The 26788-nt window shown below is 32.5% G+C and overlaps 1 protein-coding gene across 8 annotated transcripts in view; it reads right to left on the reverse strand.

Moving 5' to 3' along the window:
* LOC141522195 (uncharacterized) overlaps positions 1-26788 on the reverse strand; it is a 112431-nt gene that overhangs the window by 14545 nt on the left and 71098 nt on the right. For 7 of the 8 annotated variants that reach the window (XM_074235398.1, XM_074235432.1, XM_074235449.1 and 4 more), the window contains 7 exons: positions 24672-24745; positions 23915-24032; positions 15327-15400; positions 14543-14654; positions 10418-10491; positions 9669-9780; positions 2819-2947 (listed from right to left, as the gene is read on the reverse strand). In XM_074235398.1, coding sequence (XP_074091499.1) covers positions 2819-2947; positions 9669-9780; positions 10418-10491; positions 14543-14654; positions 15327-15400; positions 23915-24032; positions 24672-24745 — 693 coding nt within the window. The remainder of the gene's footprint in view (positions 1-2818; positions 2948-9668; positions 9781-10417; positions 10492-14542; positions 14655-15326; positions 15401-23914; positions 24033-24671; positions 24746-26788) is intronic. The other variant, XM_074235459.1, reaches the window with a different exon arrangement.

The following is a 26788-nucleotide window of genomic DNA, read 5'->3' on the forward strand; positions in this document are numbered from 1 at the left end:
CCATGCCTTTTAATTAAGAACTTATAAATCATCAAAATGAATGATGACAAAAAACTCACTCCATAATTCATAAATATATTTTATAGAATGTTATAAAGATCTCTGACTCTGCCCCCCTTCTCTACCCTTGAAAAGGTATCCATAAATCTCATTATATAGAACTGTATGATAAATATATAGACATTTTCAAGGATTTCTTTCTGTGAAAATATATAGATATATACATTCTATGAAGACTATGTACTTTAGGAGTTCCACCTTTATCTGCTACCCACCCAGACTTTTCGAAGAGCAGATCGAATATTCAGACAATTGATAAATGCAAATTTAAGGTGAACATCAAATCTAAATTTGTTAGCTTTCTCTTAACTGTTGAAGCTAAATTTATACAGAACCAACAACAAAAAAGAACCTTTTGAAAATAAGAGGTAAAATAAAATACATATTCTTCCAATGATGAAAAAATTAGTATTTTGAGATATTTATTACTGAATTAAAAAAATTATCATACACCCTTAGCATTGAAACTTAGGTTTCCAACACTGTTCTATCCTATAGAGAATGTTTTACTCTTTGAAAAACCATATATATATATATATATATATATATATATATATATATGCAAATATATGAAAAATATATATGAAAAACCATATAGCAGTTTACCAGTAGAAGCTGATTATCTGAGTAACTCAGTTTATTTTGATGGGGCATTGACAATTAAATCATGTTTATTGAAAAGTTCTAAAATAAAAGGTTTATATGTTTATGAATTATAGAACAAGGTTTTTTGTCATCCTTCATTTTGATAATTTGTAATTTCCTAGTTAAAAGGCATAGTTATGGGGTGGCTAGGTGGCACAGTGGATAGAGCACTGGCCCTGGAGTCAGTTGTACCTGAGTTCAAATCCAGTCTCAGACACTTAATAATTACCTAGCTGTGTGGCCTTGGGTAAGCCACTTATCCCCGTTTGCCTTGCAAAGATATAAAAAAAAAGGCATAGTTATAAGTAGTTCCTAGCAGTAGGCAAAGTATTGTAGGCTAGAGAAAAGACAGAGCTTCATTTCCAAATTAATATAGACCATACATATTTGTGTTTATATTTGGGTGTATTAAAAAACTTTTTTAAAATAAATATGACTTTTAACAGTTGTTCCTTTATGATATTTGGTTCAAAACTTATATGACTTTGCATTTGGAAAAGACCTTTCCCATATTTTTATTAATATTTTGAAATGAGACAAAAAGAATGCATTTCAGAATTACTGATGATTTGAAACATAGAACCCTAATACATTGAATGACAGAATTGAAGGCAACAGCATCACAGCAAACTGGAATGAGGGTTAATTAAAAGTGGGTGGCCAGAAAAGAAAAAAAATATGAATATGATGAAATGAAGACTAGGGTAGAAAATTTGTTATTGCAGATACCTGAAAATGCCATGGGGATCAGAAATTAGGCATTTTTAATGAATATCTCCAGATGGTGCAAGTAGGAGGTATGAGTAAATGCTATAGAAAACATGGGTCTTTTTCCTACTTTTGAACAGAAATCTGCTTAAAATTTGGACCTTTTAAATAAGGTAATGGTCTATTTTATGACTTAATAGGACCCTGCAACATAACTGTCCATTTTCTGGCAGAAGCTGAAGTATGCTCTGTCAGAAGAAAAAAGATTTTTGTGTTTGGCAGCAGGTGATCATAGGATGTTTTGGAGGTCTCTCAGCTTTGGTGTAGTCAATTACTAAAGCTAGTGGGATTATCGACAAGTTTTATAAGCAACGACTCTTAAGTTACCATGGAAAGAGAAGAAAGCTGCATGGATCATACATACATATATACATATATATATATATATATGTATATATATACTTACATACACATATATACACATTCAAATGCATATTTATCTCTACATATGTTTATGTGTGTCTATTTGTATGCAAGTAAACATATGTATATATGGAAGGGTTTAGGTGTGTGAGGACATATATATGAATATATGCATGTGAATATATATGTATGTGTATGAATATATGTATATGTGTGAATATATATGTTATGCATCTCTATATAGATAAATCTATATATCTATATATTTATATGAAGATGCTCCGGTTCCTACTTCCTAATTTCTCTCAGATTATCCCCTGCTTTATAATTGTCTTATATGTGTGAAAGCATAGTTCTAGATTTTTAAAATCTTATGAAATCCTAGGCTAAAATTTGGTTTGTCATCTAATTTGCCTCTCTTATGAAACCATTCATTTCTCCTGCTTCTCTCTCCACATAAAAAAGAAAAAAGATAATGAAGATAAGAAAGAGAAATGGGAAGAACAAAAAGAAGCAATTGGATAGTGAAAGAAAAATTAAAGGAAATAAAAGAGCAAGGAAGAAATAAGGGAGCAGAATAGAAAATAAGAGAAAGAAACTAATTCCCAAAATTGCAAAAAGCAATTTTTCTAAGGGAAATATTTAATAGAATATACTTGCAAGAGATTAATAACCTAAAGGGCTTCCTTAAGGAAGACCATTTTTTATGTGTTAATTTGAAAATCACTTTGGTATCTGAAGAAACTTTTAAAATGTTTCCTTCAATATATTTCATATTAACCATTCCATTTTCTACTAGTGGACCTTAAATATATCAATAACCATATATTTGCCCCATTGCTAAATACAATACATATAAACATCAATTCTCAATTTACCTGTTATCAGTCTTAATGTCTCTGATGTCTCTCCTTCACCATTAAACTGAGCCAAGTATTCCTTAATCTCCAAATCAGCTAAGCACATGATCATTCTAACTTACCTCAGCTGGAAAAATTTTGCTTTTTAATAGTATTTTAGGTGCTTTTATCATCTGCAGTTCTGAGTTCTTCTTAGTTCCTTCAATGTCTTTTTTTCCTTCTTTTTGTTGAATTTTTTCATCTTCTGCTAGCTACAAATTTTCAAAAAAATCTGGTTATTGCCTTTTCCAATTATTCAAATAAGTATTATTTTTCTGACTTTTGCAATTTAGATTTCTAAGTCTTCTCCTCAATGGCCACATTACAATTCATCCCATCAAGACCAATTTACATGTATGTGGTCTCTTGAGTTATTGTAGAGTTGAGAAAACATCAAAGTCATGGTAACCTGCCTTTCAGGAACATATAACCCAAACACGAAGTGGAAGAAATGAAGACAAACCATTAAAAAGAAACCAGTTTAATTACTCAGAATTGTGTAACTGTAGAAATAGAAATGACTACAAGGAGTCTTCATGGAAAGTTTGGAGTATTCCTTCAAGGAAGGACAATATTTGCAGAATGGGAGATGAGAGATCCGATATTCCACAGGGAGAGATGCAGAAGTTGTTGTGATAGTGAAAACAATGCAGGAGACAATTTGGAAAAGACAAGTAAGGTCAAGTTATTGCTGTAGGGTTGCAGACTGGCATCATAGTGTTGTACTTAATCTATGTATGGCAGGCCCAGAAAGCACATTTCATTTCTCTAGACAAATAGAATGCATTGCCAGTATAAAAATACAGGATTGGCTAGGATCTTAATGTTCATAGAACACTTTCTGGTATGATAGTAGAATCACTCACTCTTTAAGTGAGAACTCTTTGAGAAATCCTGCAGAAGTATCAGAAAACCTAGATATGGAGAGAGATGTTCCTATTTTCCTAAGGTGTCATGTTGTTTACAACTTTAAAAATTCAAACCATCATAAATTTCTGAAAAGCATCATGATTTAGGTGGAAAGTGAACTCAATGAGAAGGAAAGTCATGATCAATATCCAACATGATTTTTCTGAAGATATCACATCCCCAAACTGAAGATCATTTTTCCTAGCATTACATAACTATCTTTTAAAAAATCTTTTTTCTTAATATTTTCATTTATAAGATCAACTTCATCATCCCAACATTAACAGCTGTTATTGCTTTGGTTTTCTTGCTCTTCCTATCTAAAACCCATACTTCATTAGGTCTAGTTAACATCCATTTTAGCCACTCCCAATCCATTTGACTGAGATTATATTTGGTCTATTCTGACTACCTCTGTGACTCCACTCATAGCCAACAGCTTTTTTCTCTCTGTCTCTCCTAGCAATATAAAAGTGTTTCTAGGTTTAAAAAACAAAAACCTTTCCAAGATGAAGTATCCAGATGACTATTACCTACTATTACCTATTCTTTCTGTCTCCAATTAGGAATTCATAATAAATACTAAATAAACTAGCTCTGTTGTCTTTGGCATGGAATAAAGTAAGTCAGAATGAGAATCCATATTGATCAAAATAGTTACCTTGGTTCTGGAAATTGAAATAGATGGTTTCTAATTTTTAATTTGATTGCTATCTCCGAAGTTTTCATTTCTATTTGGTCAATTTACTTTTCATGACCTAGGAAAGAAGCCCTCATAGATAAAGTAGTGTTATCAAGATTGTCATTAAATGGTTTGAAAGCCCAAAGAATAGTCCAAGAGACAGTTTAACAATTTAAGTTAGTTTTAGCTTAAGAAAGGATTTTTCAATATCCTATGAAAAAGAAGAAAGTTCCTTTCTGTGATATGATTGTGGGGAAAATTTACAACCAAAGAAAGAAAAGAGACCATGTTAGGAAAAAAAATAGATTATTTTGACTACACTACCCACCAGCAAGCTTTTGTGTGAAGAAAATCAATTAATACAACTTAAAAAAAGAAATAACATTTGGTAGAAAAAGTCTTGATATTAATTCTCTCAGTTTAAAATATTATTATGGGGGGCAGAGCCAAGATGGCAGCATGAGAACAGCCTTTCCTAGAAACTCTCTCCAAAATATTTCAAAACCCTTAAAATTATGGCTCTAACTAAATTTTTGAGAGACAGAACCCACAGAAAGATCCAGCCAGGCAATTCTCCAGCCCAAGATAACCTGGAAGATAGTGGGAAAGCTCTGTTCCACAGGGGTAGAGAAGGCGACAGCACAGCCAGGACTATCACGCTGGTAGGAAGGAGCTCCAGTCTTTCAGGAATAGCCCACTGGGTATCTGGAGGTTTGGGTCCTGGAGAGCCCTGGTTCCCAGCAGCAGAAGCAGTTTCCTGACCTGCCAACCCAGGAAACACCAAACATAACTTAGAAGATCAGTGAGGAAACATCTGTCAAAGAGACTGGGAACCAGTGTGGCCCTCAGCACAGCCACAGCCATCAGTATAGCTGCAGCCTTCAGTGCAGCCCAGATCCAAGGAAAGGAAAGCAGGCCTGCAGAGCTGCAGGGCAGCTGCTTCTAGAGCAGCTATGCTGCTCAGCCCATGCAAGGTAAGGGGGGTGGGGGGAGACTGTTGAGCTCTCTCCTCTTCTCTGGGACAGGACTCTGGGACTTTGTCCATATTCAGACCCTGGTCTCAGTCTGGGACCCCAGAGGAGTGTGCTTGTAGTCATTCGCAGACCAGGAGAGCAGTCAGAGCTTCACATACTGAGGTTCTCAGGGAGGAGGGGTATCCCAATAATACTCAAAAGCTCAGGAAACACCCCAAAACCAGGCACAGGCTGGGGAAATGAGTAAACAGATAAAAAGGACCCTGACCATAGACAATTACTTTGGTTGCATTGAGGTCCAAAACACACTATCAGAAGATGAGGAAGTAAATCCTGCAAAAAATATAGAAGTTGGTCTCAGGATATTTCAGAGCTCAAAACATTAAGTAAAGGAGGTAGAGAAAAAACTGAGAATAGAAATGAGCGAGATGTAGGAAAAACATGAAAAACACATCAACAGCTTAGTCAAGGAGATCCAAAAAAATGCCAAAGAAAATAACATCCTAAAAACTAGTTTAGATCAAATGAAAAAAAAATAATTCAAAAAGTTAATGAGGAGAAAAATACCTTAAAAAGAAGAATTGGTCAGATGGAAAAGGCGATAAGAAAGCTCTCTGAAGAAAACAAATCCTTCAAATGTAGAATGGAGCTAAAGGAAGCTGATGACTTTGTGAGGAATCAAGACACAATAAAACAATATCCAAAGGATGAAAAACTGGAAGAAAACATGAAATATTTTATTGAAAAAACAATGAATCTGGAAAATAGATCCAGAAGAGGATTTAAAAATTATTGGGCTACCTGAAAGTCATGATCAGGAAAAGAGCCTTGGTTCATGTTGAAAGAATTTCTACAGGCAAATGGTCCTGATATCCTAGAAGCAGAGGGCAAAATAGAAAATGAGAGAATGCACTGATCTTCTGAGATCCAAAACTAAAAATAACTCCCAGGAATACTTTAGCCAATTTCCAGAACTCCCAAGTCAAAGAGAAAATATTACAAATAGCCAGAACAAAGCAATTCAAATATTGTGGTGCTACAATCAGGATTACACAAGACTTAGCAATATCCACATTAAGGGTTTTTATGGCTTGGAATATGATATTCTGGAAGACAAAAGAGCTTGGAATGCAACAGAGAATCAACTACCCAGCAAAACTGAACATCTTCTTCCAGGGGAAAAGATGGACTTTCCATGAAACAGGGGAATTTCAAATGTTCTTGTTGAAATGGCCAGAGCCGAAGAGAAAGTTTGATCTTCAAATACAGGACTCAGGCAAAACATAGAGAGGGTGGACAAGAAAGGTAAATTATGAGGGATGTAATGATGATGATGAATTGGGTGTGTATTCCTGCATGGGAAGATGATACTGATAATACTCATATGAACCTTCTAGTTTATTAGAGCAGTTAGAAGGAGCTTTTATAGTTGAGACACAGGAGAGAGTTGAATTTGAAGGTTTAATATATTTTAAAAATGCAGTCAATTGAAAAGGAAATGTACTGGAAGAAAAGAAAGGAGAGGTAGAATAGACTAAGATATTTCATGTAAGAGTCAAGAAATAACTTTTACAACAGCTTGGAAGGGGAAAAGGTGAGGGGGAATAAGAGAACCTTCATTCTCATTGGAAATGGATCAGAAAGGAAACAACATACATCCTTAATAGGGCATAGAAGTGTAGAAGGGAGATAAAGGGGAGAGGGGAAAGGGAGGGGGTATGTAGGGGATAGAGGAGAGGGTAGATCATGGGAGATGATAGTCAGATATAACACATTTTGTTTTTTGCTTTTTGCAAGGTGGTGGGATTGGGTTGCCTGTCTGGGACCACAAGGCTAGGTAGTTGCTGGGTCTCTGGGGTGGGATGCCCCAGAGCTGGTGCTCTGTCCACTGCGCCACTCAGCTGCCCCAGAGCACACTTTTGACCAGGGATAGAGTCAAAGGAGAGAGAAAATATAATAATTCGTAGTGGGAAGAAATGGATGGAGGGAATTACAAGCAGCAACAGCAACTGTGGAAAAATACTGATGGACTTATGATAAAGAATGTGATCTACCCCAGAGACAGAGCTGATAGTTTGGAACACAGACTGAAGCAAATCTTTTATCTCTTTCTTTCACTTTATTTCTCATGAGGTTTTTTATTTCTGTGGGGGCAGGGGGGGATTATGCTCACTCTTATAACAAGACTATCTTAGTAATGTATAAATAAATTATAAAAAGTATTATTTAGGATATATAAAGAATTATCAAATTACAATATAAACAAGTGGTTTTTCCAAAAAATAATTAAACTATAATCAACCCTATGAAAACCCTATGAAAAAATACACTAGATCACAAAAAAGAAGGTAAATGTCAATAAAACCAACTAGATTTTCACTTCATCCAAATCATAGTAAAAATGATAACACATGGGAACAGATATGCTGGGATGCTACAAGAAGGGACTCTGTTTCAATATAATTGGAGGAAGTAAGAAGGAAAACATCTGGAATTACTAAGGTCATGAAAATGACCTTTGAATTTTTGATCCCATTACTATATCTATATTTTCAAATCAAGGAAAAGTGAGATTGTTGCTTGCATATAACCAAATTTTCCTGGCAGGTTTCCAAGTGGATATGTTTTGATCAGAGATTAATTGAACAAATCCTAGGTAATGTATATAAGGTGCTATGTTTAGATAATCAAGAAGAATTTATTTTGCATTAGAAATTGTGATGAACTCTAGTATTACAATGAAAGACAAAATATATAGTTGCCTACCTTCAAAGAGTTCCCATTCAATTGGAACACAACACCTCAAGAACTGTACATAGTGAATAAATGAAGTATAAATGGAAAATAATCTCAGAAGGTTATTAAAAAAGTGATTATGAAATGGTAATTATGAAAAGAAAAAGGCTCACTATGAAAAAGCTCTTTCAGAAGGTAGATTTTACTTCTTGTAGGATGTGAAAGCCAGGAAGTTGATGTGAATAGAGAGAACATTCCATTCCAGACAAAAGTAACAAGGGATTGAGAAAACATGGAGTTGGGACATGGAAAATAATGTTTGAGGAAGTACAAGAAACCCCTGGGGCTTTGGTTTTGTAGGGAAGTAAAACATCAGGGAAATAAAAAGGTTGTAAAGGTGAGGAACTATTAAAACCACAGACAGTATCATATACTTAATCTAGGAGTATCTAGATTTTAAGGACTAGAGCAAAACTCTGGTCAGATCTGAGTTTTCAAAAGATCACTGTGGTATGTGGGATTGGAAGGATTGAAGCATTGTAAGATTTGAGGAAGGGAGAGGCTCTTGCAATCATCTGGGGATGAGATGGAAAGGGCCTGCAACAAAGTGTTGATTGAATGGAAAGGAAAAGGGATAAATTAGAGAAATGCTGAAGAGATATAAATGATAAGGTTTGGAAAGAAATTGTTTACATGGAATGAAGATTCCTTAAACTCCCAGAAGTTAGCAAGTATACCAAGCAAAGTAGTATGAAGGGAGAAGTTAAGAGTGATGAGTTCTCCCATTTGGGGGAACACACCTATTCATGTTGAGTAGGTCATAGTTTGAATGTAGATCATACAAAAGGAGACTCGGGTGGACAGACAAAATACATAGGAGAAGCCCCTAGTGGCAACAGCATCACAATAACCTATGAAGGAAAACCTATCCAAGAGAATAGGATGATCCATGGTGTGTCAAATGTTGTAGTGAGATCAGGAAAGATAAGAACTGGGAAAATCTGTTATTTTGGTGCAGAAGAAATCATTGGTTACTTTGGAGAGTGACAAAATCATTGATTTCAGAACATTTAGGTAAACATTTATGAACTGATGCAGAAGAAGATAAAGAAAAAAATCCGCTATAGCTAACATGAATGGAAATGAAAGCAACACTTAAAGATTGCTATTCTCTCATTCATAGTTTTAGAAAAACTTCCCTCTATTGACAGGCCTTTGGACACAGAAACTTGACACAGCATATTACTTCACATTCAATCATATTGACAGGCTTTGCTGAATTGTGTTATGAACCTTTTATGTATATATGTATGCATAATCTGGTGTGTCTGGGCATATGTGTGTATATATATATATATATATATATATATATATATATATATATATATATATATATGCATATTTAAAAAAATTTTCCCTAATTCAAAACTCTTCCAATAGAGGAGCAGCATTGTCTATCTGCAACAACATTTTTAGATATTGGATTTCCCATGAAAATGCCTTCACACCCAGGAATGAGGTCTTGATTTTATTATTTTTTTATGTCCTTCTCACCACATACTATAGTTTTTGGGAGAGTGTACATAAATAGTTCCTGAATAAAGCTTTGTGTAATATAAATCGAAAACATACTTCTGAGTCTGACTTTCCCATCGTTGCCTCTATTTCTTTGATTGCTTCCAACAAGTTTGTTACTTCCAGATTTTTTGTTCTTTCCAGTAATGGTTTTTCTAAAATTTTTTCTCTGGAAAACAAAAGCAATAATGTATTTTAACTGTGGAGAATGCTGAATTGGGTCAAAAGTCTTGGCTTCTATTCCAATTCTTATGCTGATAATTGAGTACATAAAGTATATTGGATTATATTCCTTGAAGTTGATAAACAATATTGACAATTTTCTATCACTTTTTTATGTATCTCCTTTAATATTTAAAAAAAATCACTCTGTCTATTATTTCCCTTTTAACTCAAATTATTTATGTTCCCTTGGTGGTTACTAAATTGCTGAATATACTTTTTATTGGGTTCTATTTTTTTGTGCTCACATTAATTCAGAGATATTTTAGAATTTTCCTATTCCTTTTACAGATAAATTTTATTTCTTGGCTTTATTTTTTTCTGCAGTCAATTTAGAATTAGTCAACCTCAACTATTAGACATTTCAGGCAAATTAATAGGAATGCTCTGAGAAATGTTATTTGAACATAACCTCTCTTTTGACTTGTTTGCATAATTAAATCCATTTGGCATATTTCCATTGAAGGAAAAACAGAAACAGATGAGGGTTACAATGCCATTTGTATAACTTAACTAGGATACTGCTATGTCGATTCCTAAGGATAGTCTACCATTATCATCCTACTAATAATATATTAGTGTACCTGGGTCTCAAGAGAATTTCCACAATTAAAGCTTCATCAATGACAGTGTCTTCTTCCAAAGTTACATTTTTTTTCTGTGGAAAAGAAACAATTTTAGAAAAAGAAAATTAAAATATATTTCTTTTTTAACATTTTAACTGCAAGTTTTGAGTTCCAAATACTAGCCTTGCTTCTCTTGTGGCTCTTTCAACTACCTGAGATGGTAAACAATTAGATAAAGGTTATATAAGTGTAGTTTTGCAAAACATTTCCATAGTAGTCATTTTGTACCTAAAGACTCAAAGAAAAAAAACAAAGTAAAAATAGAATTCTTCATTTTTTAAAAATCAATATCAGTTCTTTCTCTGGATATCAGGCTTCATCATTATTCCTTTGGGATTATATTTTTGAACAAATATGTCCTGTTTCCTTTTTTCTATTTTTGGATATTTGGGGGATATAGAGTGAGCAGTGGCATTGATGTTTTTTGTTGTTGTTGTTGTTTTATTTTTTAGTTTTTGCAAGGCAATGGGGTTAAGTGGCTTGCCCAAGGCCACATGGCTAGGTAATTATTAAGTGTCTGAGGCTGGATTTGAACTCAGGTACTCCTGACTCCAAGGTCAGTGCTCTATCCACTGTGCCACCTAGCCACCCCCCAGTGGCATTGATGGATCAAAGGGTATGCATAATTGTATGACTTGTGAAATGGTTCCTTATTACTCACATGAATGATTGGATTAGTCAACAACTTCCCTAACAGTGCATTAGTGTTCCAGTTTACTCACATGCCCTCCATCATCCACCATTTTCCAGTTTTGTCTTATTTGCCATTTTGATAGGTGTGAGTTGGTACCTTAGTTATTTTAATTTGCATTTCTCTGATCAATAGAGATTTAGATCATTTTTATATGACTATGGATAGTTTTGATTGTCTGAAAACTGCCTATTCATATTCTTTGACCATTTATCAAATGAACATGTTTTCTCTGTATTTGAGAAATATGGCCTTTTATCAGAGAGATTTAATGCAAAATTTCCCCCCCTTTTTGTACTTCTTATAATTTGGACTGCATTGTTTTGTTTGTGCAAACAACTTTTAATTTTAATGTAATGCTCTTTACAATGTTCTTAGGTCTTAAATTTTTCTCTTAATAAATCTGATAAACTATTGCTTGCTCTCTTAATTTGTTTATGGTATCAACATGATGTATAAATCATCTCCCCATTTCTACTTTATGAAAGTACATAATGTGAGATGTTGGTCGATACCTGTTTTTGACATATTGTTTTCCAGTTTTTGTCAAATAGTAAGTTTTTGTTTCCAAAGCTTCTGGTTTTGCATTTATCATATACTAAATTGAAATGACATTTACAATGGAGTAGTTAGCACCTAATCTATTTCATTGATCCACAACTCATTTCTTAGCCAGTTCCAGATGACTTTTGCCAACTACCACTTTATAATAGTTTTAGATCTATTATGGCTAGACTACCTTCTTATTTTTGTTTTTGTTTTTAGGATTTTTTGCAAGGCATATGGGGTTAAGTGGCTTGCCCAAGGCCACACAGCTAGGTAATTATTAAGTGACTGAGACCGGATTTGAACCCAGGTACTCCTGACTCCAAGGCCGGTGCTTTATCCACTACGCCACCAGCTACCCCTAGACTACCTTCTTTTACATTTTAAAAAATGTATTCCTTTTATATCCTTGAACCTTTGTTCTTCCAGATGAAATTTATTATAATTTTTTCTAGGTCTATAAAATAATTTTTGATTATTTTTTGATTGGTATAGCCCTAAATAAATAGATTTGGGTCGAATTGTAAGGCTTGGCCTACCCATGACCAATTCAAATTTTTCCAGTTGATTAGATCTAACTTTATTTTTGTGAAGAGTTTTATAGTTTTTTTTTCATATAGTTCCTGGGTTTATCTACAGCTATTTTGAATGAAATTCCTCTTTCTTTTGCTGCTGGACTTTGTTGGTAATATATAGAAATGTTAATGATTTATATGGGTTTATTGTATAAAATCCTGGAACCTGGCTAAAGTTAATTTGTTAATTTTTTGCTTGATTCACTTAAATTTTCTAAGTATATCATCAGAAAGAGTGAAAAGTTTTATTGCCTATTTGAATTCCTTTAAATTTTTTTCTTCTTTTCTTATTCTAACCAAATTTTTTAATACAATATTAAATAATGGAGTGATAATGGGTATCTGTTTCATGCCTGATTGTATTGGGAAGGCTTCTAGCTTATTCCCCTTATAATGTTTGTTTTGGGTTTTAGATAATTACTTATCATTTTAAGGTGACTCCATTTATGTTTATGCTCTTTGTTTTAACAACAATGAATACTGTATAATGTTAAAAGGCTTTTTCTGTACCTACTGAGATAGGCAAATGATTTTTGTTGGTTTTGTTATTGATATGATCAATTATGCTGAAGTTTTTCTAATATAGAACTACCCCTGCATTTCCAGGTATACAACCCACCTGACCATAGTATATGATCCATGTGATATACTGTTATAATATCTTTTCCAGTAGAGTTGGAGTGTGGAGGGTGGTGTTTGAGTTAGAACATTATATTCCTGAGACTCTGGTCTTGGATGGGAATAAAGCATTAGACAACTGAGGACAGGTAGTGAAGGATTATTAAAGCCACAGACAGAATATGAACTTTATCTAGGAAGTTCTATATTGTGTGGACGAGGGCAAAATTATGATCAGATCTGAGTATTCAAAAGATCACTGTGTTAGGTGGGGGTGGAATGGATTGGAATGAAATGGAATTTAAGGATGGGTGAAGCTCTTGCAGTCTTCAAGGTGATTACAAAGTGAGTAAAGAAAAGGGAATATATAAGAGAAATACTGTTTAGGTATAAATGAAAAGGTCTGAAGAGAGATTGTTTACATGTAGTGAGGATTCCTTAAATTCTTGGGCGATGACTTGATTACTAAGCAATATAGTATGGAGGGAGAAGTTAAGAATTAATTAAAAGTCCCTTCCCCACCCTTGAAGGTCACTTCTATCCATGTGGAGTGAGGTATGGCCTGATATAGATCTTACAGAAAGAGGCTCAGGTGGACTGAGAAAATTAACAGAAGAAACCCCTGCTGAAAACAGTCTTACAAAAACCTAGAAAAGAAAGCCTGTCCAAGAGAATAGGAAGATCCATGGTATCAAACGTTGTAGAAAGATCAAGAAAGATAAAAACTGAGAGTTTTGGACCAGAAGCCATTACTTGCAACTGCTATCAGAAATGACATAATCATAGATTTAAGAGCAATCTAGATAATCATTTATGAACTGATTCAGAATGAGATAAGGAGAATATTTGCTATAAATAAAATGAATGGAATAAATTGAAATATTACATTGAAATGTTGCCATCTTCTCATAAATAGTTTTGAAACATACTAGCCCTAACTGAGGAAACAGAAAATAAAGCATAATTTCCTTAAATGGCAGAGAGGCCATTGGGATAGAGAATTATATCCCTTCACATTCAGTCCTATTGGTAGGTTTTCCTCCATGGTTGTTTTTTATGGCATTTGTATGTTTATATAGTTCTATGTGTGCATGTATGTATGTTAGTGGTATATATGTGCATTTATCTTTTTTCTTTTTAAATTTTTTTCTTTTGTTTTTAATTTTTTTTAATTTTTTTACTATAGGAAAGTGTTCAGTAGTGAAAATGGGGAAGTAAATCTGAGAATGACAAGGTTCAAATACATCAGTAAACTTTATAAAACATTTTCTCCTAAACAAATTTGAGTGATGAATTTCACAATGTTAATAGTTTTTCCAATTTTTGAAACTTGAGACAGTGATTTATTTCAGTAATAATCCTCTTGGAAACAATAGTGAATATGTATGATATTATTTCTATATTAGAAAAGAATAACATTAATGTTTTAAATTTTTTTCCCTTATTTACAATTTTTAATATAGGGTAGTAGCAGCATTGCCTTTCTCTAAAAACATTTTAAGATTTTTGGATTTCCTACAAGAGTTCCTTCCATTCTAAGTTAAGCCTTGATTTTATTTCTTTTTTTACATCCTCTCTACATGCCCAAGTTTTCAGAAGAGTGAACAAAAACAGACCATGAATGAAACTCTGGAATACAAATGAGAAACATACTCCTGAGATGGACTCTCTACTCCTTGCCTTTGTCTTCTTAATTTCTTTCATTATCTTGCATATCTCTTTGATATTTGATTTTTCTGCTTCTTTTTTTCCTAAATCAATTTCACTGGAAAACAAGGAAATACTGTGTATTAACAAATGAGAATGCTGAATTGGAAGAGTCTTGGCTTCTATTTCAGTTCTTCTAATGATATAATTGAGTGGATTCAGTATATTGGATTATAATCCAATTTCCTTGAAATTATTTTAAAATATTGGCATCAGTTATTCTCGCTTGTCCCCTTTAACATTTTTTTCCATTCAGCACTATCTGTATATAATTTCTCTTTTAAATTAAAAGTATATTTGGTCACTTGTTTCTTACTAAATTATGATTTATGCATTACTAAATTATGATTTATGCTTTATAGGGAGGGTTTCTATTTTTCCTGCTCATATAAATTTAAAGATATTTCTATAACTTTCCTTTTTCTTATATGATAAATCTGAATTCTTGATTTTATTATTATTTGTTGATAATCTAAAACTTAAGTTAATTTTCAACCTATTAGGCATTTCAGGTATCTCCACAAGAATACTATGAGAAATGTTATTTGAACATAACCTCTCTTTTGGTTTGTTTGCATAATTAACTCCACTTAGTATATTTTTCCAAATAAGGGAAGACAAACAGATATTGGGTATACTGTTATTTTAATAACTTGACTATGATGCAGCCATGTTGATTTCTAAGGACAGTCTATCATTCTCAAATCCCATTATTAATATTTTAGTGTACCCAGATCTTGAGAGAGATTCCAGAATCAAAGCTTCATTACTGAAAGTAAATTCTTCCAAAGTTTTATTGCTTTCCTGTAGAAAAGAAACATTTTTAGAAAGAGAACAATAAAGTATTTTTCTTTTGTTTCTTAGTACTTTAACAAAGTTTTGAGTTCCATATTTCATCACTGCTTTTTTCCTGAGAAGCAATCAGATATAGATTATACATATGCAATTATGTAAACATTTCCATATTAATAACTTTGTTCAAGAAGACTCAAAAATTGAAAGAAATACAGTGAAAATAGTCTGATTGTATGAAATCATTATCAGTTGATGAGAGACTTCTTTATTCCTTTGGGATTGTCTTGGATCATTGTATTCCTGAGAATATCTAAGCCATTAGTCACAGTTCTTCACTGAACAAAATTGCTGTCACTGTGTACAATGTTCTCTTGGTTCTGTTTAGTTCACTATGCATTAGTTTATGTAGGTCTTTCTAAGTTTCTTTGAAACAATCTTGCAAGTCACTTTTGATTGTAGAAAAATATTTCATTACAAATACATACCACAGCTTCTTTAGCATCCCTGTGATTTCCAATTCTTAGTCATAACAAAGAGTTACTCTAAATATTTTTGTATAAATAGGCCCTGTTCCATTTTTAAAAATATCTTTGTGATATAGCACTAGCAGTGGTATTGCTGAGTCTTACACTTGTTTGGGCATAGTTCTAAGCTGTTTTCCAGAATGGTTGGATCAGGTCAAAATTCTATCAACAATGCATTTGTGACCCAGTTTACTCATATGCCCTCCATTATTCAACATTTTCCCCTTTTTTTTATAAATCATATGTGTGAGATACCACTCAGAATTATTTTAATTTACATTTCTCTAGTAATTTAAATTATTTAGAAAATTTTCTTTCATATGACTCTAGATGGCATTGATTTCTTTTGTCTGAAAACTTCCTTTAAACATTTATCAATTGGGAAATAATTTGTATTTTTATAAATTAGCAATTATTGGGTTCTCTATATATTTGAAAAATGAAGCCTTTATTGGAGATATTTATTGCAACAATTTTCCCCAGTATTTTGCTTTGGTTTTGTTTGTATCAAACCTATTTGCTTTGGTTTTGTTTGTATCAAACCTATTATATAAACAAAATTCTTTTTCATTTTTCAATGCATTCTGTATCTTCTTTCATTTAAAATTTTTCCATTATTCATATATTTGTCAGATTAAACTATTGCATGCTCTTTTAATTTGCTTATTCATCTTTTGAACTCATTTTGTTATACAGTGTGAGATGTTGGTCTATATCTAGTTTATACCATATTGTTCTCCAATTTTCCCAGGAGTTTTTGTTCCAAACGCTTGGATCTTAGATTTTATCATATAGTAAATCACCAATTTGCACCTAATCTATTCTATTCTACTTATCCACCATTCTATTTCTTAGCCAGTACCAGATTGCTTTTGATAATTACCATTTTTTTGATACAGTTTTAGATCTGACTGGCTAGACTGACTTTCGCATTTTTCTTTTCATTGATTCCCTCTATATCCTTGAGTTTTTGCTCTTCTAGATGAATTTTGCTGTCATTTTTTCTAGGTCTGTAAAATAATTTTTGATAATTTGGTGTGACGCTGGATAAATAGATTTAGGTAGAATTGTCATTTTTATTATATTGACTTGGCCTATCCATGAGCAATTCATATATATTACCAATTGTTTAAATCTGATTTTATTTGTGTGAAAAGTATTTTGCAATTGTGTTTATATAGTTCCCAGGTATGTCTTGCAGGCCAATTGCTAAGCAATTTTATTGTCCACTATTATTTTAAATGGTTTTTCCATTTCTATGTCTTACTTTTGTTTTTGTTTGTAATATATTGAAACACTGATAATTTATGTGAGTTTATTTTGTAAAAATCTTCCTGTTTTTGTTACCAGTGTGGTATTTGTACCTTAAAAGGATTTGGACAAAATTCCTTTTTTTGCCTATCTTTCAAATTAATTTATATAGTATTAGTATCAGTTGTTTTATTAAATGTTTGGTAGAATTCATTTATGAAACTATCTAGACAATGTTCAATTATAATTTCTTTGTAAAATATAATTCTAATGAAAATCAAACCAAATTTGTGAAAAAAAATTTAAGATTGGAGCAGAGGAAATATGTAGCAGAGAAAAATGAAAAGTATTATAGTTAACTTCTTCTCTCAAAAAGTATTGTGTCAACCAAGTTAAATAATTAACCTTTTTCTGTACTATCCTTACAATAAACATTAACACTGACCCCTCATCCCATTGTCTAAGCTAATAAAACTACTTGAGACCTAGTTATATCTGCAAACTCCCATCCATGTTAAAACTATCAAAACTCAAAGCTATCACACAGAAGCCTTTTGGAGTATGCCAAAGCTCCCATTCTATTGTTACTAGAGAGAGGACAAACTGACAGATTCACATCTGGTGTATATTGCTGACAGCCTCAGAGATCCCCAAGAAATGATGTTGAAACCTCTGAATCCACTCTTTAGTCCCTTTCTAGCACCATCCTAAATCCTCCCTTATTCTTTTACCAGTATATACACCTGCCCTGCTCCCCTATATAAACCAGACCATTTCCCTTGCCGTTGGCTACTTCAGCCCAATTGAAATCACCTTGCAACTGTCCCTAATTTCCCTCTTTATACTACACCATCTTGATGTTATCTGTTTTCTACTGATGATGGCTACTGTTGGTGATCAGTCAATTCTTCTAATTTTTCCCTAATTACTTTACTAAATTCTCACTGCTATTTATCCCTTTACTTTGTTATCTTAACAAAATAAACCTAGAATATCAAGGAACTATAATGATTGAGAAAAAAGTCATATGGCAATTAAAAGATTTTTGAGAATTTGGGGTGGAAAAAAGTGAAAACAAAAATAGAGATTTATAAAGCAATTTTCATCAAAACTCCTTGGTAATAGTTAAAATATGGAAAAAATTGAGCAGAAAAAATGGAATTGGCTAGAAAACCAAGACTTTAGAACAAAGACAATGCATAAGAGTACTATGCAAGGAACATAAAAAAATGAGTGGGAGAAGGATTCTTTTCCATAGGAAATATTGCAAAGAAGTTATACCAAAAGCAGATTTAGAATAACACAGTCACTAACATAATGTTTCTTTGGAGGCATAGTTAACTTAAGAAATGACTTTTCAAACATCCTGCAAAACAGAAAAAAGTTCCTTTCTGTGATTTTGTGGGAGGTAATCTACAATCAAAGAAGAAATAGAGGTTATCTTAAAAGACAAAAAAACATTAGATCATTTTAACTACAGTATGCACCAGGGAACTTATATGAAGAAAATCAATCAATACAGCCTTAAAAGGAGAGTGAAAATATCAGGAAGAAAAAGTTTTTCAAAGTCATTCTTTCGGTTATAAATACTATTATTCAGGACATATATATAGAATGAATAAAAACTTCTAATTTTTGGTCTTTAAAATCATCTTAGTTCTCCTAAAGAGGATTATCCATACATATACACACACAATATATAATTAAATGGTTTTCCAAAGAATAATGAAACACCACAAACAACCCTATGAAAAACTTCACTAGATCATAGATAAGAAGGGAAATGTCAATAAACCAAGAGTTTTCACTTCATCCAGATGAAATTGGTAAAAAGGATGACACATGGGAATAGATATGCTAGGGAGCTGAATGCTGGTAGCCTAACTACATATTATTGGGGGAGCTAAACAAAAAAGATATAAAAGTTATATCAAATACTTCTGAAATTATATAAGAAAGGTCATGAAAATTACCATGTCCTTTGGATTATTTATTCTGTAACTACATACATATCCTGTAACTACATACATAAATGTATACATATAAATGTAAATGTATACAGGTACATATCTATCTAATACAAAAGTAAGGTTTTTTTCATCAACCAAATTTTCCTGACAGGCCTTTTAATTAGAGATAAATTGGAACAAATCCTGAGACATGAGTATAAGGGAATATTATGTTCAGATAAAGAATAATTTGTTTTGCATGAGAAAACTGATGCCCATTACCTCTGGGACTATAGTGAAAGGCAAAAAAATAGTTGTCTATCCTCAAGAATTTCCCATTGAAATGGAAAACAATTCCTCAAAAATAATGCATAATAGGTATATAGAGTATACATAGTAGAGTATATAGAGAAGATATATAAATGAAAAATAATCTTAGAAGAAAGTCATAATGCAAAGGCTGGGTATAGATGAGGAAGGTTCTTTCAGAAGTTTAATTCTTGTAGAATATGAATTAAACTCTTTTCAGAGTGTAATTCTTATAGAATATGAAAGCCAAGAAGTTAAAGTTGAAAAAAAGAGAATATTCCAGACAGAGTGAACAAGAGATAGAGATAGTAAGGAATCGGGATTATGGAGGGTGATGTTTGAGGAAGAAAAAGAAGTCCCTGGGGCTCTGGTCTTGGAGGGGAGGTAAAACACAAGACTATTTGAAAAGTAATATAGGGACCAGGTGGTGAAGGACAATTAAAATCACAAGACAATATCATATACTTTATCTAAGATTCATTAACTAGGGCAAAATTATGGTCAGCCCTGAATTTTCAAAAGATCACTACATTAGGTGGGAGTGGAATGGATTGAAGTGGAGCAAGATTTGAGGAAGGGAAAAATCTTGCTATCAACTGGGAACAAGGTGAAGAGAATCTCCACCAAGGTGATGCCTGTGTGTGTAGGAAAAAAGGGCTATAGTAAAAAAATACTGTATAAGTAGAAATGAGGAAGTTTGGAAAGAGATTGTTTACATGTAATAAGGATTCCTTAAATTTTTGTAAGGTGAAATGTTTATCAAAGCAAGATAGTATAGAAGGACAATTTATCTATCTAATCTATCTATCTATCTATCTATCTATCTATCTATATCTATCTATATCCATTTGAAAGCTATTAGATCCATTTTATTTTTAATTTTTATATATTTTTACTTTTTTCCCCTTGGAGCCATCTTTTTTATTGCTAAAAGTTCAATACTACTCCCTCTCTACTTTGTTGTTTTTTTAAAGTTCATCTATTTTATTCTTTTTAACATTCATTCAAATGCATTTGTATATTTTTTAATTACAAAATTTCCTTCCACCCTCCCTTCCCACCCCACTCCCCTCAGCCTGGAACAGTAAGGTTAACTTTGTACATACATATTTTTGATAAACATGTTTACAGATTAGTCATTTTCAATATGAGGAATTAGGATTAAGGGAAAGAAATACATAAGAGATAATTTTTATAAAGTGTTCATCAGATTCTGAAAGGTTTTTTTTTTTTTGGTTTGTTTGCTTTGTTTTGTTTTTTGGTTTGGTTTTCTTCTTCTGGATAGGGATAACATTGTCCATAGCTAGTCTAATATGGTTGTCCTAGCTCTCTGAACAGCTGAGAGGAGCTGTTTCCATCAAGCTTGACTATCTTACAATGTTGTTGCTAATGCATACATTATTCTCTTGGTTCTGCTCCCTTCACTCAGCATTAGATCCTGTAACTCATCCCATGCTTCTCTAGAGTCTGACCATTTAGGGTTTATTTTATTTCATTTTTTTTAGGTTTTTGCAAGGCAAATGGGATTAAGTGGCTTGCCCAAGGCCACACAGCTAGGTAATTATTAAGTGACTGAGACCCTGACTCCAGTGCTGGTGCTCTATCCACTGCGCCACCTAGCTGCCCCTTAGGATTTCTTATAGAACAATAATATTCCATAGTATTCATGTACCATAAATTGTTTAGCCATTCCCCATTTGTTAGACCAATTCTTTGCCATTACAAAAAAGAGTTGCTATGAATATTTTGAAACATGTGGTACTTTCCCATTTTTTAAGATTTCTTCTGGATATAGGACCTAAAAATAGAATTGATGGGTCAAAGGGAATGAACATATTTATTGCTCTTTAAATATAGTTCCATATTGCTTTCCAGAATTGTTGGATCCATTCACAACTCTACCAGCAATGTATCAATGTCCCAATCCTCCCACATCCTCCCTTTCTCTCATCTTAGCCAATCTGATAGGTATGAAATGATTCCTCAGAGTTGTTTTAATTTGCATTTTCTAATCAATAATGATATGGAACATTTTTTTCATATATACATATATATCTAATTTCTTCATTATAAAACTGTCTATTCATATCCTTTGACCATTTCTGAATTGAGAATGACATAAACTTATCAATTTGAAGCAATTCTCTATATATTTTAGAATGGAGACCTTTATCAGAACTTTATCAGAACTATCAGATTTTCCTCAGCTTTTTGCTTTCCTTCTAATTTTGGCAGCATTGATTTTATTAGTGAAAATCTTTTTAATTTAATATAGTCAAAATCATTCATTTTGCAGTTTATAATGTACTCTAATTCTTGTTTGGTCATAAATTTTTTCCCTTTCCATAGATCTGATAATTAAGAGTATTTCTTGGTCTATTAATCATCTATGGTGTCACTCTATGTCTAAATCCTGTACTTATTTTTTACTTTAAAAATATTTTTATTTGTTTTGCCAACTATATGCAATGATAGTTTTTACCAATTTTTTTGCAAGGTTTAGAGTTTTACGATTTTTCTCCTTCTCTCCCTTCCCTCCTCCTCCCCTTGACTGAAAACAATCTGATATAGACTCTATGCTTATAACCATGCTATAACCATTTATAATCATGATATTGAACATGTTTGTGAGATAAGAATTATATTCAAATAGAAGAAAGACAACATTAGAGAAGAAAAATGACATTAATGCATAAGACAACTTTAAAAAAATTGAAGATAATAAGCTTTGGTCTTCATTTAAACTCCCCAGTTCCTTCTCTGGACATGGTGGCTTTTTCCATCACAAGTCTTTTAAAATTGTCTTTATACTGCTGAAATGAACAAGATGGGAGGACAATTTAAGTATTAATTGTCCTCTTCAAGCCCCTTGAAGGACACACCCATTCATGTGGAGTGGAGCATGGTCTACATATAGATATTACAGAAAAGAGTCTAGTGGACTGAGAAAATAAATAAGAGAAGCCCTAGGGAAGAAAGCCTATTCATGAGAATAGAATGATCCATGACATCAAAAGTTGAAAGCCTTTTATTTTAAAGCAGAAGGCATCATTGGTAACTTTAGTGAGTACACTTTAAAGCTATCAGAGATGACACAAGCATAGATTTCAGAAACATTTAAGAATTGACGCAGAATGAGGTAAAGAGAATATTTGCCAGAACTAAAATGAAGGAAGTGAAAACAACACTGAAAGATTGCCATTCTCTAATTCATGGTTTGGAAAAATCTTAGCCCCCTCACCTAGGAAAAAGAAAATGAAGTATAATTCCATCCATTGGCAAGGAGACCATGGGATACAAAAACATATCACTATAAACAATCACATTGATAGGTTTGTTGAATGGATTTTTTTAATGAAGTATCTATGAATGTTTGCATGTGTGCAAGGTAAATATACTTAAGTATGTCTGTTCAAATATATGTACATATATATATATATATATATATATATATATATATATATATATAATACAGGGAACTACTTAGTGGAAAAACTGTGGAAATAAAGCTGAAAATGAAAGGGTCATAAATTCATAATATAACAAATGTTTCAAACCAAAAAAGAAATAGAGATTATCTTTTTTTTTCTTTTAGGTTTTTCAAGGCAAATGGGGTTAAGTGGCTTGCCCAAGGCCACACAGCTAGGCAATTATTAAGTGTCAGAGACCAGATTTGAACCCAGGCACTCCTGACTCCAAGGCCGGTGCTTTATCCACTACACCACCTAGCCACCCCGAGATTATCTTAAAAGACAAAAAAATTAGATCATTTAACTACATTATACACCAGAAGAAAATCAATGAAGAAAATCAATCAATATAGATTTTAAAAAAAGAGTGAAAATATCACGTAGAAAAAAATTTTATATTAATTCTTTCAGTTATAAATACTATTATTCAGGACATATATAGAATGAATACAAACTTGTAATCTTTGATCTTTGATCTTTAAAAATCACCTTACTCTCTCCTAAAGAGAATAATTCAATTTTATATATGTGTATATATATATATATATATATATATATATATATATTCATATGCACACAATATAATTAAGTGGCTTTCCAAAGAAGAATGAAACACCATAAACAACCCAGTAAAGTACACTAGATCATGAATAAGAAGGGGTAGTTCAAGTGATGAATTTCACAATGTTTATTACTTTTTTTGAATTGTTGAAACATTTAAGAGTGAGTTGGAATAATCCTTTTGGGAAACAAAATGAATGTGTGTATTAATTCCACTTGAATAACTTTGAAAGGCTTTTAAAATTTTTCCCTAATTCAAAATTTTAAATCAGGGGTGTAGCATTCATTGCTTTTCAAATGCATTTTTAAGTATTTATAGTCCCAGAAAAAGTGCCTTCATCTTCAAGTAGGCCACCTTTATTTATTATTTTTTATATCCTCACTACATGCCAGAATTTTCAAGAAAGTGTATACAAACAGGACCTGAATAAAATTATGGAATAAAAATGGGAAACATACCTCTAAATCTGACCCTTTCATCTTTCCATATATCTCTTTGAGTTCTTCTAATACTAATTTGCATGTCTCTTCCAAATTTTTTGTTTTTTTCCATTGTTTTTTTCCTAAATCAATTTCTCTAGAAAAGAAGAAAAGTAATGTATTTTAACTATGGAAAAATGCCAAAGAGAGTAACAGGAGTCTTGGTTTCTATTCCAATCTTTCCACATATATAACTAAATGGATTAGATTTATTGGATTTTATTTTTTGAAATTAATATATAATTTCTTAAGAACTCCTTCAACATTTTTCCCATTCAGCACTATTTGTATATTATTTCTCTTTTAATTCAAATTATTCAGACTCTCTTGCTAACTATTGCTAAATTACTGTGTATACTTTATGGAAGATTCTATTTTTTGTACTCACATTAATTCAAAGTTATTTCTAGAATTTTTCCTTTCCTTATACTGATAAATTTTAATTTTTGGATTTGTTCTTTTTTCTTGGTTATCTAGAATTTCTTAAACCAATTTCAGCATCCTAGGCATTTCAGGAATCTCACAAGAATATTATGAGAACTGTTATTTGAATAAAACCTGCCTTTTTTTATTTGTTTATTAATTTATGTAATTATTTGGCATATTTCCAATGAAGGGAAGATGGAAATAGACAAGGAGTACACTGTAATTTTTAAAACTTAGCCAGGATCCTGCCATGTTTATTTCTAAGGATAAACTACCATTCTCATACCTTACTAATAATATATTAGTGTACCTGGATCTTGAGAAAGATTCTGGAATCAAAGATTTATTAATAAAAATGCCTTCTTCAAAAGCTTCATTGCTTTCCTTTGGTAAAGAAACATTTTTAGAAAGAGAAAAAGCAAAATATTTATTTTTTTAACAGTTTTGCTTTAAATTTTTTGTATTCTAAATTCTATTCATCCCTTTCTTTCTGCCCTTTCCCCCTCCCCAATATGGTAAACAATCAGATATAGGTTATACACGTGCAATTATATTAAAAAGAAAAAATGAAAGTGAAAATGGTATTCTTCAGTCTATATTCAATCAATATTTCTTCTCTAGAGGCAGAAAGCTTGTTCATCATTATTCCTTTAGGATTTGGGGATCATTGTTTTGCTGAGAATTAATTCACAGTTTATCATAGAGCAATATTGCTATCACTGTGTACGTACTATTTTGGTTCTGTTCATTTCACTATGCATTAATTCTTGTAAGGCTTTCCAGATTTTTCTAAAACCTTCCTGCTTGTCACTTCTTGTAGCATAATAATATTTTATCGAATTTGTATACCAAACTTGTTTAGTCATTACCCAATTGAAGGGAATTGCTTTGATATTTTTTAGCACCACAAAAAGAGCTACCATAACCATTTTTGTATGAATTCCCTTTTTGGGAAAAATGACTTTGGGATTTAACAGAAGTGTTGCTGAATCAAAGGATATGCAGTTTTATAACCCTTTGGGTCCATTTTCAAATTGCTTTCCAGAATGGTTGGCTCAGGCAAAAATTCCATCAATAGTGCATTTGTGTCCATTCAAATTTCAACATTTTCCTTTTTATGTTGTATTAAGCATTCTGAAAGTTGTGAGGTGGTACCTCAGAATTTTAATTTGCATTTCTCTAATCAATAGTGACTTTGAGCATTTTTCAAATGACTATTTTTTTTTTAAGTTTTCACAAGTGACTTGCCCAAGCCCACACAGCTAGGTAATTATTAAGTGTCTGAGGCCGGATTTGAAGTGAGGTACTCCTAACTCCAGGGCCGGTGTTTGATCCACTGCACCACCTAGACACCCCTCAAATGACTATTAATCACTTTGATTTATCTAAAACTGCCTATTTGTATTCTTTGGCCATTTATCAACTGGGAAATAATTTGTATTTTTACAAATTTTACTAAGTTCTCCAAGTTTGAGAAATGAGACCTTTATCAGAAATATTGCAATAGTTCCCCATTTTTTGTTTTCCTTATAATTTTGATCACGCTGTTTATGTTTGTACAAAATCTTTTTAATTTCTTATTAAAAAATTATCGACTTCTGGACAAGATGGTAAAGAGGAGCCAGGCACTGTTTTAAACTCTCCTGCCTTTCCCTCAGAATTAACATGAACTAAGCCTCTTAATAGATTTTGGACTTCACATGAAGAGGTGCAAAGGACTTATTGCAAAAGAGGGGAAGAAAGGAGGAGGTGACAACTGCCTGAATCTTATTATCATCATTGGCTCAAAGATGGATTAATACACACAAACTCAATTGAGTTTAGAAACTAAGATGGATTAACATACACAAAATCATTGGAGTTTAGAAACTTATCCTACCTTTTAAGTATTAAGAGGAGAAAGGGGGAAGGGGGAAGGAAAAGAGAAACTAACAGAAGGAAGGGAAAGAAGAAGGGACAAAGGGAAAAGGAGAAAGGGGTTGATAGAAGGGGACAAACACACTGAAGGAGATGGTATTCAGAAGCAAAATACTGGGGAATAAGGATAAAGGGGAAAAGGGGGGGGGGGAATACAAATGGAGGGAAGATAGCATGGAGACAATAAAAAGATGGTAATTATAATTATCCCTGAATGTGAATGTGAATGGGATGAATTCTCCCATAAAATATAAGTGTATAGGGGCGGCTAGGTGGTGCAGTGGATAGAGCACCTGCCCTGGAGTCAGGAGGACCTGAGTTTAAATCCAGCCTCAGACAATAATTACCTAGCTGTGTGTCCTTGGACAAGTCACTTAACCCCACTGCCTTGCAAAAAAAAAAAAATATAAGCATATAGCACAGTGAATTAAAAACCAGAATCCTATAAGAGATACTTACAGAGTAAAGGTAACAGCCTGGAGCAGAAAATATTATGCTTTAGCTGAAGTG

The sequence above is a fragment of the Macrotis lagotis genome, chromosome 1 (genome assembly GCF_037893015.1).
Source record: "Macrotis lagotis isolate mMagLag1 chromosome 1, bilby.v1.9.chrom.fasta, whole genome shotgun sequence".
NCBI lineage: Eukaryota > Metazoa > Chordata > Mammalia > Peramelemorphia > Peramelidae > Macrotis > Macrotis lagotis.